This window comes from Eubalaena glacialis, chromosome 5 (assembly GCF_028564815.1).
Source record: "Eubalaena glacialis isolate mEubGla1 chromosome 5, mEubGla1.1.hap2.+ XY, whole genome shotgun sequence".
Classification (NCBI taxonomy): Eukaryota; Metazoa; Chordata; class Mammalia; order Artiodactyla; family Balaenidae; genus Eubalaena; species Eubalaena glacialis.
In genome coordinates this window covers 27,170,261-27,185,166 of record NC_083720.1, presented here as the reverse complement: position 1 = coordinate 27,185,166, position 14,906 = coordinate 27,170,261, and the positions used below count along the sequence as shown (strand labels likewise).

The 14,906-nt window shown below is 35.7% G+C and overlaps 1 protein-coding gene across 4 annotated transcripts in view; it reads right to left on the bottom strand.

Annotated features, from left to right (window-relative positions):
* Nucleotides 1–14,906, bottom strand: part of CAMK2D (calcium/calmodulin dependent protein kinase II delta) — a 290,301-nt gene that overhangs the window by 154,894 nt on the left and 120,501 nt on the right. For all 4 annotated transcript variants that reach the window (XM_061192041.1, XM_061192038.1, XM_061192040.1 and 1 more), the window contains exon 4: nt 1,721–1,775. In XM_061192041.1, coding sequence (XP_061048024.1) covers nt 1,721–1,775 — 55 coding nt within the window. The remainder of the gene's footprint in view (nt 1–1,720; nt 1,776–14,906) is intronic.

Below are 14,906 nucleotides of genomic sequence, written 5' to 3'. Positions count from 1 at the left end.
AATCTGAGCTTTGAGAAAGACTTGAAAAGAAGAACTAGTGCAACTTGGAGTGTTGCCAACCTACAGCCACATGAACAAGCCATGAATGGAACGTGACTGTGGAAAGAACCTTGTGCAGCAGGACTGTGCATATCCAGAGATTTAGTCTCTATTCTCTAGCAAGTATGTGGATCACCAATATGGCAGACATGTTTGGTTGCCTATCCAACAGGCAAGACTTCCCTTCCTGCTACAGATTGAATTTATGATTGGTCAAAGCCAACTGCTATAATTCTATTCCCTTTACTACTACTTGGTTCAGACATGTGCATGAGAAGCAATTCTAAACAGTAATTCACTATCAGCTATCTTCTGAGGGACTGCTGGGAAAGGTTTTCGCTATAAATAAAAATATATGCAATGGGATTAATGTTTCCTTTTCTTCTGCCTTTGGAAGTCACTGTGATATCTAAAAATGAGGCAGCAAACTTGAGGACATTAAGGGGAACCTGAGGGTGAGGACAAACCCACATACTACAAAGAACAGAGAGAAAGATGGAATGAACTTGGTTTCTTAATGACATCATTGGAGGGCTGAATTAACCAAACTTAGTACTAACCTGTCATTAGACACATTTTACATGAAATAATAATTTTTTTCTTATCTATTCCCCAAATATCACATTAAATGCTAGAGAGTAGTCCATCATATGAATGTACTGTAATTATGCAACTGATTCCCCATTATTGGATTTATAAGTTGGTTTTCTTTTTTTTTTCCACTATAAAGGACAATGCAATAAACAGCTTTCAGTATAAACTTTATCTGAATTTAGGGTAATACTTTCCATGTACTTTGTTCTGAGAAGGAAAATTACTAAGTTAAATGAAATGGACATTTTTGATATGGAGTATCAATTTTATTTTCAGAAAGTGTATTCTTATTTAACCCCTAGCAGCAATGCGTATGGCCTGTATCACTATATCCCATCCAGCCAGAGGGGATGCTGTGGACTGCTCCCCAAGAGCACTGTTTTCCCTTCATTCTTATTGATAGAACCTTGGTTTATAAATCCTGATTAGTCTAAGTCAATCTTGGTGACTCCATTCTCCTTGCCAGTGATTGGCGAGGGGTAGGCATGTGACCTAACCCTGGCCAATGAGATGATTATTGGGAGGCTTACTAGGTGAATTTTTCATTCTTAAAAAAAAAAAAAAGAGAGACAATGTCTTCCACTATAAATTACCATGTCTCCATGTAATAATTTGAACCATGCCAGTCTGAGAACAAAGCCAGTGAGCTGGGCTAAAAGATGGAAGTTTGATGATGTTGTTGAACCCCTGAATTAACCAACCTCAAGGGTCTGTGAGCCTTCTTTTTATATAAGATAATAAGTTACAAACACTTCAAAAAAATTCAATGGAAAATTATGCTTATGTATAATCAGTCATCTTTGTACCCCAAGGTAAAACTGAGAACTACTTATGATATCACAATGAACAATCCCAAAGGAAGCAGACTCATAACTGTTTCCCTTATGAAGATTAACTTAAATTTTAAATAAACAATGCTGAGCATTCACCTCATTTCAAAAGAATTAGAGTTGAATGTAATTTGAAGAACATTTAAAAATATTATAGGGGCATTAATTTGGAATGTAACTTGGAGAAAAATCATCCTTAATTCAAGATCTTCAAATAGACAGCAAAAATAAACAAACACAAAGTATGTTGTACTTACAAATCAAACACCAAGTAATGGAAGCCCTCTTCCGATATGCTGTCGTGAAGTCGCACTAAAACAAAAGAAAAAAGGAAAAAGAGAAGAAAGTTTGTGTTATATGTATGCCAACAATCAACATTAAGCCAAGACTTTTAATAGGCATCTGTCTCCTAAATTAAAATGTTAGCAACACTATTTTAGCTTCTGATGAGTCAGCATCCTTTATAGCAGGGCTTCGGTTCAGACAGACCCAAGGTTTAAGTTCTGGTTCTGATAATTATTAACTGTGTGATCTTAAGCAAATCAATTACCTTGTAATGATAACAGTACTTATATTTTATAAAATGGTTGAGAATATTAAATACAACAAGTAAAATAATTCGCGTATTGCCACGCGAAAACTAAATAAAAGTCAATAACTGCTATATCTCCATATGTCCAAAGTTACCAGGCTCTAGCAATTCTTCCACTGAGAGTCTCTTCCTTGTCATTCCCTTTGCTATTATCCTAGAGTCTTAAGAGTCTAGTAAATGGACTCCATGCCTCTTACTCTCCCTTTTTTCTGGGAAATTTCTATATAGCACTCCCCAGCCAGCCAAAACAGTTTTTATTATGCTACCTCTAAGAGCAAGTCACCAAAATCTATTTACCAAATCATCAGCCAAAAATGTACAGCTAGAACTTTTAATAAAATAATCTACTTTAATAGATTTAGTGTTAAGCATATTAACACTACTCTAGATTTTCCAGTAAGCTAAATGTTCAGTGATAACTAGCCAAAACCAAAGTTTCTCTCTTCTGAATTTAAAGTACTCATTGTTTACTGCAAAATAACCACATACATGCAAAACTCACTGACTTTTTTTTCCTGCTATTTATTTTTGCCTAAGCCCCCTGACTCCCTTAGATGGTAAACTTCCTAAGTATCCAATCACTTAGGGGGGCTTGGCCTTCACTGGGAGCAACGGAGGCCAAGAAAAGCAACAAACTCATAGGACACAAATGCTTTTGAAAAGTCACCAAAAAAGGATCATGATTTCTACTATGACCTGTCCTTAGTACTTTCCCCATGCAGTGATGACCACCATATGGAAAATGTGGATTCAAAAGAACACTTAGATGGTCACACAAGCTACTATAATCCACAAAGGGAGTTTGCAGTACCCATGACATTCCCAAGGTCACAGACATAACAGAATGTCCATTCTTTACAATCCAATTCCATCCCCTTCAGATATCATCCTTGGCTCACTATTAAAATCTTTTCTGAATTCCTCTCCAGAAATTTCTCCAAAGTAGAGAAAGAGAGGCTTTTGCTTCACCTATAATTATGGATTATCATTTGTAAAATGTGAGTTTTCTGTTACCATGAACATGAGAAGGGGGCCCATAATGCAGGCACCTGGGAGTGTGGCCACTGCAGCTCAGTCTGAGCTCCTCTATTTGTCTCTAGAGCACGCGGAATGTAAACACGCTGCAGCATCCCTCTCCTTATCTTATTTGTTTCTCATAGTGTCACCCTTGAATTCATGGATGCAGCCTATTATACTTTTATTAACAAACTTTAATACCTGTCCTTTCTTCAGGACACAGAGTTTCTTTCTCATCAACACTATCAAACAGGAACCATATTTCATAAGTCTTTGCATCCTTCATAGAGACTTGGCAAATAGTAGACAATCTTTCGTAAAATTGGTTTTGAACATTTACTATACCAGGTGCTAGGCATTCTTCCCACTTTTTAGACAAACATTTTCATCAAAGCTCAGTATACTTATACATGTCTGAAACAAAATGATTGCTATGCAAACAATTCTCCTGTAATTTTAATTGTGTGAAGGGTATTCTTCAATTTGACAGTATCAGAGGTCACAAGCTTCATCCATAAATTCAGAGTGACACTAAAGATGAGGAGAGGGAGACTGCTGTGTGGTTACATTGCAGTCATGTGTTTAATTTGCCTGCTACCTTTGCTTAAACTTATGCCACCAAAGAAAATCAAAAGTTTAGCTCAATGATGAGTCTTCCGTTCAGTCATTCAGCACAGTAAGGAAAGCCAGATCATGGGTGATAACTCACTGGCTTTCTTATATGACACAGACTCACAGATATCTCATTGAGCAGCTGTAACACAACCTGTGTTTAAATGAGTTCAAATAATGGTATGGCTACCTAAAGAACTCAGACAGTTACTCTGTGAAAATAAGGTGGATTTCCATACTATCAAAGTTAAAATGAAAAGCAAAAATCACAATGTGAGCTGGAGGAAGTGACCACTTTTTTCTCACATTGTCTCCAGGTAAAATCTTCAATTGGAGATGAGATCTCAGGTTTTCAGATCAGAGTTATAGAGCTAAACAGAGGTGGATATTTCAGGTCCAAGTGGAGAAGCAGTACTAATTTCTGGTTATATCAGGAATAAAATTTTCTTAGTTTGACTACCACTACCTTATTAATACTTGGAATTCATCATCATTTGGAAGTAAGTTATTTTTTGAACAAGTCAAGAGTTGCTCAAGCCTGATAATCAAACACATACATTGTTTGGGGTCAAAACCAGTTTCACAAAAGCATTTTGTCAGCAAGTACATGATAATGGTTAAAGATAAAAACCATCTGACCAAGTTCAATCCTTTTGCATCACACCATTCTAAAATAATCTCCACTATTTCTAACCAGCCATTTGACCAGGTAAGATTAATTCTGAATAAATTTTGTTATGATACAGTGGAAAAAAACTAGCATCATCTTTACTTGGGATAAATACGTACACATTTCATAAAACTAAACAGTATAACAGTTATCTAGGATAAACATTTAACTTCTAAGGTATTACGTATGAGATTTATAATGGGGAAAAAGGTGCTTCTGAGGCTAAAATATTTCCAAAGTTTAGCTGACCCAAGGCCTAATCCTTTTCCTCTCTCTCTTGAATGACAGAGTTAGTATAAACCCCTAAAACTAAACATAGTAGGGCAATGCTGCCAGTGTTATCATAATACTAACAGGGTAGTTCATACAGAACAGATTGTATTGCATCCTCATAATCACTGGTTCTCAGCTCTAAGCAATACTCCTGGTTATAAATGAGGTAGATTTTGCATTTTTAGTTGGCTATGTTGCAAGGATTGAGGTAGTTGGGTTTGATTCACATACTGGGATGCGAATATGGCAGCTTTTAAGTCAGATACTTTTTATATTCTCATCAGCAGTTAATTATATTTCACAGCTAGAGCAAGCATTAGCCAAGTTAGGCCATGCAATGTGCCAAGCCTTCGAAAAACAGGGATGCCAACGTTGAGTTCATTTGTTAACTTAAATATATATATATTTATTTATTTAATATATATATATTATTATATTTTATATATATTATATTATATATTTTATATATATATATATATATTTACTAGTTTCAGACATTATAACAGCCAAATGGCAACACTCTAGAGAGAAATTTCACCTCAACCATTACTCCTGGCTCTTTTGTGACAAAGTTGGTCATTTCTGGAGAGAAAACTTTTCAGATAGAAAACAAAGAAGCACTGAAAACCAAACTCAAAATAAAACTAACGTTTCTAGAAAACTGAAGGTAAACCTGCATAGATGCTTTGTTTTGCTTAATCCCTATTTCTTATAACATGAGTAATACATTTAATAAAACAACACCATTTAAAAGTCTCTCCAGTATAAAAATACTAATTTAGGTTGTGTGTATTTGAAAAATATATGCACTCTATTTCTTTGAAATATGAAGCCATGCATATATAGTTTATTTTAAATTAAGTAGAAAGATAAGCAGATAAAGATATATAGATATTTCTTTTGTTGTTATTGTTGTCAAAGTCGGTAGTATTATATAGCATTTATACTTTGATTTTCTTTACTTGTCTTAACAAGAAACTTTTAAAATTTGGGCATAAAAAGTTCAGAAATTTGACTTAGCTGTCTAAGGCAAACTGATCAGACACAGAAACTACAGTTTGTTCTAATTTTAGATATTTGAACACATAAATTTCTAAAGTTGCATAAGAGATACATATTTTGACAATATACTGAGCGATATGACCCATTAATAAATACCAAATAAGCCACTATCCACTACTCAAAAATGAAAATAACTTTAGTACCAGAAATCAAAAAATTGTTTCAATAAAATTTCAAATATTTTTTCTGAAGTGACAAGAAAATCTTTGTAAACTTAATATTTATTAACATTAAATTATATTTAAAAGCAATTCATTGCTAATATGAAAAAGTTATTAAAGTTAAGAACTTTCTGAAAAAAGCAAACATAATTATTACATGAAAATTCAGTGGGGAATGCCACCCATGTTAATTTTAAAACTATTCTAAAAATACACCAAAAAAGCCACTGGAACACAAGATCAATCATGAAAGTCAAAGCATATCAACTCCATTGACCATTATCTCCATCCTTATTCTCAAATTATCACCTCATTTCCTGAAGCTAATCCTAAATCCAGTTTAGATTAGCTTCAATATCTACAGTATCAGGTTAGTAACATTCAGGGCTGACTAGAAGAAATCACAATGCCTTCTAACAGTCCAGATCTATTTACAAGCTCATATTATTCAAAGGAGCTTCTGGCTGGTCAAAATATCTATTACTTGGGAGAATTACAATCTGGGAAGATGGTAAAAGTGAGGAGAAATGACTAATAACTGCAAACTATATGGCCACCATATAGTTTGACACTGATCACATGACACCAAAAGAACATGAGAGAACAATCAATTTCTTTTGCATGAAAGTCATAAATGACTAAACATAGAATTTCAGAGATGTTTAATGAAATAGACAAGTAAATGAATAGTTCTTTTAATAGGCTTTCCTGCTCATTTTTAATAAAATTATATATGTGACAGGAAATTACAGACTTATTACTAAACCAAGTAATATCTAGAAATATTCTTTGTTTTCTTTGAAAAATAATTTGAGATTATCTTGTTGCACATTTTCACTTCTTGGAAAAGTTAGTAATCATTTCAAGTTTCCTTTATTTAAAAAATTTTTCCTCTTTCAATTCTGCATCAATATCATTTATTTCATGTATTTGAATAAGTGATTCCAACTTTCTTCATTTTCTCTTTTCTTGTCATATCTTTCTGCTATTCCATCTTGTAATACTTATATAAAGCTAAACAGAGATTACTCATGGATATCCTTAAAAAATAGGAATATCAAGAAAGGAAGAGAAGCTATTGTCATCAGACGACTTGCGTATTAAAGAAATCTCTAGATGGTGCACTTTCACACTGTACTTTAATTATAAGGACCTAACAGAGCTTTCAGCTAATACCGCCCTTCTGTTGAGTTTATACAAAATGTACACACCTATCTACTATGTATTAAATGTGTAAGAGTGTCTGGTGAAGTAGACAAAAAATGGTCGTTTGTAATTCCTCTGCTCTTACCTGAATAGCATCACTATAATACCCACTGTAGAGTCCAGTACCATTTTACCACTCTGCCTCCTATAATCTGGGTCAAAAAGAAAAGCCCTATTGCTGATAATTGCCCACCAGGCTGCTCCGGTGTCTCCATATTTAATCAGCAAGAAATAAACACATTACATGATTAAAGTAGTACAGTACTTAACTACATTTTAAGATTAATCAAAAGCTATGTTATTTATGATAAACTAGGACTATCACACAGAAGGAGTCTGTATCATGCCAAAGAATGGACCAGATAAGGATCTCTTTTTTAAAGTGCAGATCAAGGCAGTACTTAAAATAAGAATAAAATATACTGAAGTGCATTTCACATTTAAGGTAACCATTAAAGCTTTGAGAAACTTTTGTTTGAGTTTTATACATATATATTGCACACTTTTTTAAAAAAAAACTACAGATCACAGAAAAATGCTTGATAAGCACTGGGTCACATGATTCTATAAGAGGATCCTATAAGATCCTTTCCAATTCTAAGTTTCTACATTGCTATATTTCTGGATGACTATAGCTAATAAACAGTATGGGAAATAAACAATACATTTATTACCAATACAAGGTTGACTATAATCCCCTACGTTTAAGACTTTTCCTTCTTCAACATTCCAACACATTTAAATTTAATACATACTTCATTTTATTTTGGATCTGTTTTTAACAAATAACTAGAGAGAAAACTTAAAATGTTTATCTTGACAAATTAAAAATAAGTCCTTTTCAAAAATGTACTGGGCAGATGTGTTGCTTTTCTGACAACAGCCCTTGGAGAACAGAATAAATAGAAAACTTATTAGATCATCCTCTCTTTGCAACTTACTACCATATTATCTTAACACTTGCAACGGAATTTTCCCTAGAGATACACCAGCCCAAATGCTCTCATCTTTCAAACCCCTTTCTGAAAATTCATTTCTTGCATAAAGTATTTTTCCAAACTTGATTCACTCCATAAGCAGGAAATAGGTGAGTTTAAAATTCTACTAAAATGTTTTAAAAATGCAATGTAAAACTGTATCCGTATTATGTTATCTCAATATTTTTCAATAACTATTTTTATACTGAAAGTACTTAAAGATATCAGTCTATTTCCTCTGGATAATATACACAAACATGAAGCACACGAAAAAGAACATACTCTAATCTTAGGCTCAAAATTGAGGAAAAACATAAAAGTTATTTATGAACTTATTCATGAGTTGGATATCACTGGAATAATAAAGGATATTAATATATATAGCTACAGGCACTGGTATACTAGTCAGTGCCAGTAAGCACCAGGTACCTGGTAATATGATTTTGGTTAAGCCCTCAATGGAACAGTTAGTTCACCTAGGTCAGTGATTCTTTTTTTAAAGTAAAGAATAATTGCCTGTTTATCATGAAATCAAGGAAGTTATAATGAGTGCCAGACATCTCAAACATTTGGTGCATTTGCTTGCCTCATAGACGCCTCAGAGCAAACAAGCCCAAAGAACTCACAACCTTCTCCCTAAATCCTGCTCTACCCCAGTGTCTTCCATACCTTTCCAGTTGCTCAGGATAAAAAACCTCAGTGTAATTTTGACTCTTTTCTCTGATGCCGAAAATCCAATCTGAAAGCAAATCCTTCAAAATACATAAGGAAAAAAGTTTTTCTAGGTTTCTACCCTGCCCCTCATTCTCCTTACCACAGCAGCCAGAATAATCCTGTTAAGACTGAAATCTGATTATTGCCCCTTTGCTCAGAACCCTCCAATGGCTCTCCAACTGACTATGAGTAAAAGCCAAAATCCTATTCATGGCCTACGAGGTCCCACAAAGTCCATCTCCGTCCCCACCATTTATCTGCCTGGCATCTCCTACCACCACTCTTTCCCTGGCTCACTGCACTCCATCCACACTGGCCTCTTTGCTGCTTTTGGAGAAAGAACTCAGGGCAAACTCCTGCTTCAGTCTTTGCACTTGCTGTCTCCTCTGTCTGGAACTCTTTTTCCCCAGCTATGGTTCACTACCTCATCTCTTTCAAGTCCCTGCTCAGCTTTTCACCTGTTTTTGTAAATAAAAGTTTTACTGGAACACAGCCATGTCCGTTTGTTGATATATTAACGATGGCACTTTCAAGCTAGCACTGCAGTGTTTAGTGGTTGCAACAAAGACCCTACTGCCATGAAAATGAAAATATTTACTATTTGGCCCTTTACAGAAAGAGTCTGCTGACCCCTGGAGTAGAAGAAAAAATTGTTGAAAGGAAGAAGACAGCTTGTGAGAGCCCAGGATGTGACACAGACAATCTACATGACTAATTAAAGCCACCGACAGTGAAGGTTAGAAGTGGGGAAGGAGAGAACATAGTAAGTCAGCTCTTATATAATACAATAAATGAGTAGGGGTACCAAGGCAATGGTGGGAAACTGCGGCCCTGAGTAGTATAGGATGTTGTAATCTGAGAAAATGTGTTTCAAAGATGGGATGGTGGAAGGATGGAGGTGGGGGGACACTGAGGGAGGAGGTATTAACAGTGGTTATGTAAAAGCAGTGAAGAACAAGAAAACACCTGGGCACCACCAGGTTCAGGGTTATGTGGAGGACAGAGTAAACAGCCAGCACCGTCCAGTGCTATAGCACGCTCAAGAGAAAGCCAGACTGCAGTTAGCACAACAAGAAATGAACATTCAGAGACCACTGGGAGAACAGAGGGCACTCTGCAGAGATTATGACATAAGATTTGTTATTTTATAAATAACGGGAAAGGGAAAACTAATAAAAGGTGCTAAAAGTTGGCAATTTTCTCGCAGTTTAGATATTAACCCAGTAGTTAATCAAATTGTTGAAGATTTTCTCTTTGATAGATTTTCACGTTTAGTTTTCTGTTTTAGAAGAGACATTTTTAAATACATTAATTTTTAAAGACCAAATTTAAGGAATATGAGTTTCTGTCATTTTATTACTATCATACTCCTAGAAGGTTCTAAATCCTATTAAAAATGTTTATGCATATGTCCTGTATTTATAGCACCTAAATTACTTACAGGACAATAGTTAATCTGATTTGATTCTTTCATATCATAACAATTTTAATATCTTCTTGCTCAGTTTTAATTAAGTTTTCTTCCTGGCTCTTGTTTGCCAGATAGGAATGCTGGAAAAAAATGAATGAAGAAGATACATCTTTAAATTTGCTCTCAATGAAAACCACATGGCATTAATTCATTTTATTTTTTTTGATGGAAACTGATTCTGCCGTCTCTACTCCTAAGCAAAATATTATGCCAAACTGACCTTGCATCCTGAACAAAAAATATTAATATATTCTTTAAATACACTTCAGATTTATTGGTAAATATTTTTACCTCTATCATCTTGACCACAGTCTTCAGTCAGAGACTCTAAGCCAATGGGATAAATGTTTAAGGAGCTTTATGAATGTTCTACCTGAGGTTTTTAGGAAACAAAGTTCTTGGTAGAGGGGAGTAGTTCATTTCTTCAGTTATTCAGCTGATTTTCCTGAGTGCTACATGCTGGGGATATAACTGTCAACAGGTCAGTGGTGATCCGGCCCTCATATAGTTTTCAGTCTTTGGGACAAAATCATCTTGCTAATTTTGTGACTCTAATTCTAGATGATCAGAGTCCCAGCTAAAGCATATCCCAATAGTTAACATTTTATGGTCATCTCACTACCCACAGCTATGGGAGCATATGAACATGTTACTATGTGGCAAACACATCTAAACAGGCCATTGGCTCTAACTAAATGCACTATAAAATGTCTTCATCTATATGGGGCTACTAAATCAGCAGTCATTACCCACTGACCAACTGATTTCATCAAATGTATTTCCCTGATTTTTCTTTTTTCCTGAATTGGCTTGCTATTGAGAAAATTTAACAAGTCACTTAACCTAAAAGATACATTTCCTAGTAAACATTAATTTAACATCCCCTGTGACTTACCAAATCCATAGCCACAAGGCAGCCATCATTTCAAAATGCAAGTCTGATTATATCACCCTTGCCCAGCTTAAAATTCTTCAAGGGCTTCCTATTGATTTGATATTAAGGAGCAAACTCCTTGACATGACCCATTTATCATATAATTTATCACCCAAACTGGGACACTGTGAGAGTGAAAGAGGGTGATTAATTGTCACACCAGTAAACCAGGACGGCCCTGGAAAACAGGTTAGCCTGGTCACTCACCCAGAAGGCTCTCTCCCTCTTCAACTTCCCTCCCTCTTTGCCTCTAGCAACAGAGGTCCTCTTTGAGACTTGGTACTAGTTCCCTCTTGTAACAAGCCACATCTTCATTGTTAATACTGTTGCTTGGCATCCTCTTTCCTCCTCTCCAGGTTAACCCTCATCTATCCTTCAGAATGTATTGGGTTGGCCAAAAAGTTCGTTCGTGTTTTTCCATACAAACAAACTTTTGACCAACCCAATATTTTCAGCATCACCTAATCAGGGAAGTCCCCTCTGGCTCCCAAATAAGCTCTCATAGCACTGCCCATCTCTCCTTCACAGAACTGGTCACACTTGCAATGATGCCTTTGACTGTGTGATCGCTTGACTAACATCGTCTTTCCTGCTGAACAGATCCCCTCAGATGACTACAGTCATATGCCCCTAGGAAATACTTTCATAGCATCAGACACCTCTGTTAAGAATAGATATATATACTCCAACCCTGAGAAAACCATAATTCAAAAAGAGTCATGTACCACAATGTTCATTGCAGCTCTATTTACAATAGCCAGGACATGGAAGCAAGCTTAGTGTCCATCGACAGATGAATGGATAAAGAAGATGTGGCACATATATACAATGGAATATTACTCAGCCATAAAAAGAAACGAAATTGTGTTATTTGTAGTGAGGTGGATGGACCTAGAGTCTGTCATACAGAGTGAAGTAAGTCAGAAAGAGAAAAACAAATACCATATGCTAACACATAAAAAAAAAATGGTTATGAAGAACCTAGGGGCAGGACAGGAATAAAGATGCAGATGTAGAAAATGGACTTGAGGACATGGGGAGGGGGAAGGGTAACCTGAGACGAAGTGAGAGAGTGGCATGGACTTATATATACTACCAAATGTAAAATAGCTAGCTAGTGGGAAGCAGCTGCATAGCACAGGGAGATCAGCTCGGTGCTTTGTGATCACCTAGAGGGGTGGGATAGGGAGGGTGGGAGGGAGACACAAGAGGGAGGAGATATGGGGATATATGTATATGTATAGATGATTCACTTTGTTATACAGCAGAAACTAACACACCATTGTAAAGCAATTATACTCCAATAAAGATGTTAAAAAAAAAAAAAATATATATATATATATACTCCAAATAGACAAAAGGACAAATACATGTCCCTTGAATATCATAATAGGACATTGTCTAACTGGCTCACTCAAGGATTATCTAATTCTCTAGGATAGGATCTTTGTTCTGATTTATTATTTATTATTTTTTAGGCCCTAATCAAAAGAGACTGTCAACTCTGGCCCATTGGCCAAATCAGGACAGCAGCCTGTTTTTGTACAGCCCATGAGCTAAAAATGGTTTTTATATTTTTAAGTAACTGTAAAAACAAAACAAAACAAAAACCGGATGATATTGGATAGAGAACTCACATGGCCCACAAAGCCTAAAACATCTACTACTGTACAGAAAAAGTCTGCCAACCTGTGGGTTAGGGTATTTCACTTGTACAAAATGGATGACAGTATGAATGATTCTTATCTGATAGGAATGCTAATGAGTGTTGTGATACAGTGATGTAAATGGATTTGCAAAGGTTATAGTTTTATTGACTGCAGAGCAATAATCATTTTAGTACTGTAGCAATCTCATTCCAGAATTCTTTCTTTCTATGACTATGTATATTTCTGTTACTCATCTATGTTTCTGAATTAGCTTTGGCATACTGCTAGTTCTCTCACTGATTAAGTAAATCTCTGATACTACAGATAGACATATAATGCTTTAATTGATGTATAGTATCACACTATATGGATATACCACAATCTATTTAACCAGTCCCCTATGGAAGGACATTTGGATTGTTTTCAATCTTTTGTTCTTCCGCCCTATTGCTTTCACTCACCTTCAGTGAGCTTCTCATTGTTATTAACTATAACAACACATGAGCCAGGATTTCGAGGCCTTCTTTTGTTCAGAGGTAATTAACTGATAACCTGTTGTTTGTACTTTATCCTCCAGACAAGCAGGACTTCTTACTGTTCCCTAAGAAACTGACCCTATTTGACTTTGGAGACCCTAGAGCTCCCTTTCTTGGAATGTTACCTACTCCAGCCTCTACTATGGAAACCCTATCTACCCTTTAAGCTCAAATGCCAGATGCTCATGATCTGTGGACCTGACATGGACTCCCCTTCCTTTATTTTCTGTAGTCCTTTAAGCCTCACTTCAGGTAAATGTAAGGAAAAGACAAAGTAAAAATTACCCATTGAAATAAAGATCTGAAACTTAATCAATCTTGAGTAAGTTTCATCATTTTGGAAGTAACACATCTTAAGAGCTGATACATAATCAGGAATAGAAAACCAGAAATTATATCAAACTTCCATACAGAGCCAGGGTGTACAATGGAAACACGACTTGAATGTAACTGATGCAAAACAAAACAAAGCGGAATCTTTTCAATCACCTTGTAATATGTTTGGTATAAGATAATGATATTCTTGCAAATTGGTAAAAAAGAGAGAAATGGAGAAGAAGAATTGTTGTTGTCCCTAAGTGCCTGAATCAGTTAAAATGAACATTCTTACTTACTTAAAAGAAAAGTCAGCCATATCATTTTGCCCTGCCCTTATATATATTTAGCAACGTTCTGTTCTTAATGTGCTTTCTAATGTGAACTCTCACACAAATGAAACAACACACTGAGCAGTCAACAAGGTGTCGCCCCACGAGGTGGTGAGCTCCTTGAAATCTGGTGCTGTATTTCTGCTCTCTGTATTCACCGTGACTAGCATATTCCGGCATACAGAAGAAATTGGGTAAATGCTTACTAAAGGAATGAATGGATTATGGTATCAGTATATCAGTGGGTTGGTTTAGGTTAAGTCAGTCTCCTAAGCCATCTCTTGGAGAACGATATACTCACATATCTGTAATTACAAAATAAACATAAACTCAAACTTTGGACATGTGGTGACCCATAATCAAGACACAGGCATACTAAAATTTGCCAGAAAAGCTGACTTTCAACTTCCTACAAAAAAATTAACATCCTCTTAGCTATAATAATATTTAACAAATCCTGCCTTGTCCTAAAGTTTTTTGTATGTCCTTGATAGAAGCAAAATCTCTCTTATCTCTGACCAGGCACATGGAATAATGAGGAAGTGACCACCTGCCTAGTCGACCAGATGTCTGGCGATCAATGGAGAAGACACAGGAGTTGCAGCCAGATCTGACTTATCTCCTAGTTATTTATATATGCCTTCTTTAACCATGGAATGTTGAAGGCATGGAGCAAGCACTCAATAAGTAGTTGTTCGTAATGAATTCATTTATTCTTTGAGTAAATATTTATTGTGTTCTTACTCTGTGCAAAGTATTGCAGGTACTAAGAATGAAGCAGGAAACAAAATGTGCCTGACCTCACAAAGCTAATGTTCAAATGTGGGAAGACAGACCAATGTCAATCAAATAGGCAAATGTATATGTAAGAGAGTGGTAAGTGCTCTGAAAAACAATGAAGCAGAGTTAGGGGGAAGTGAGT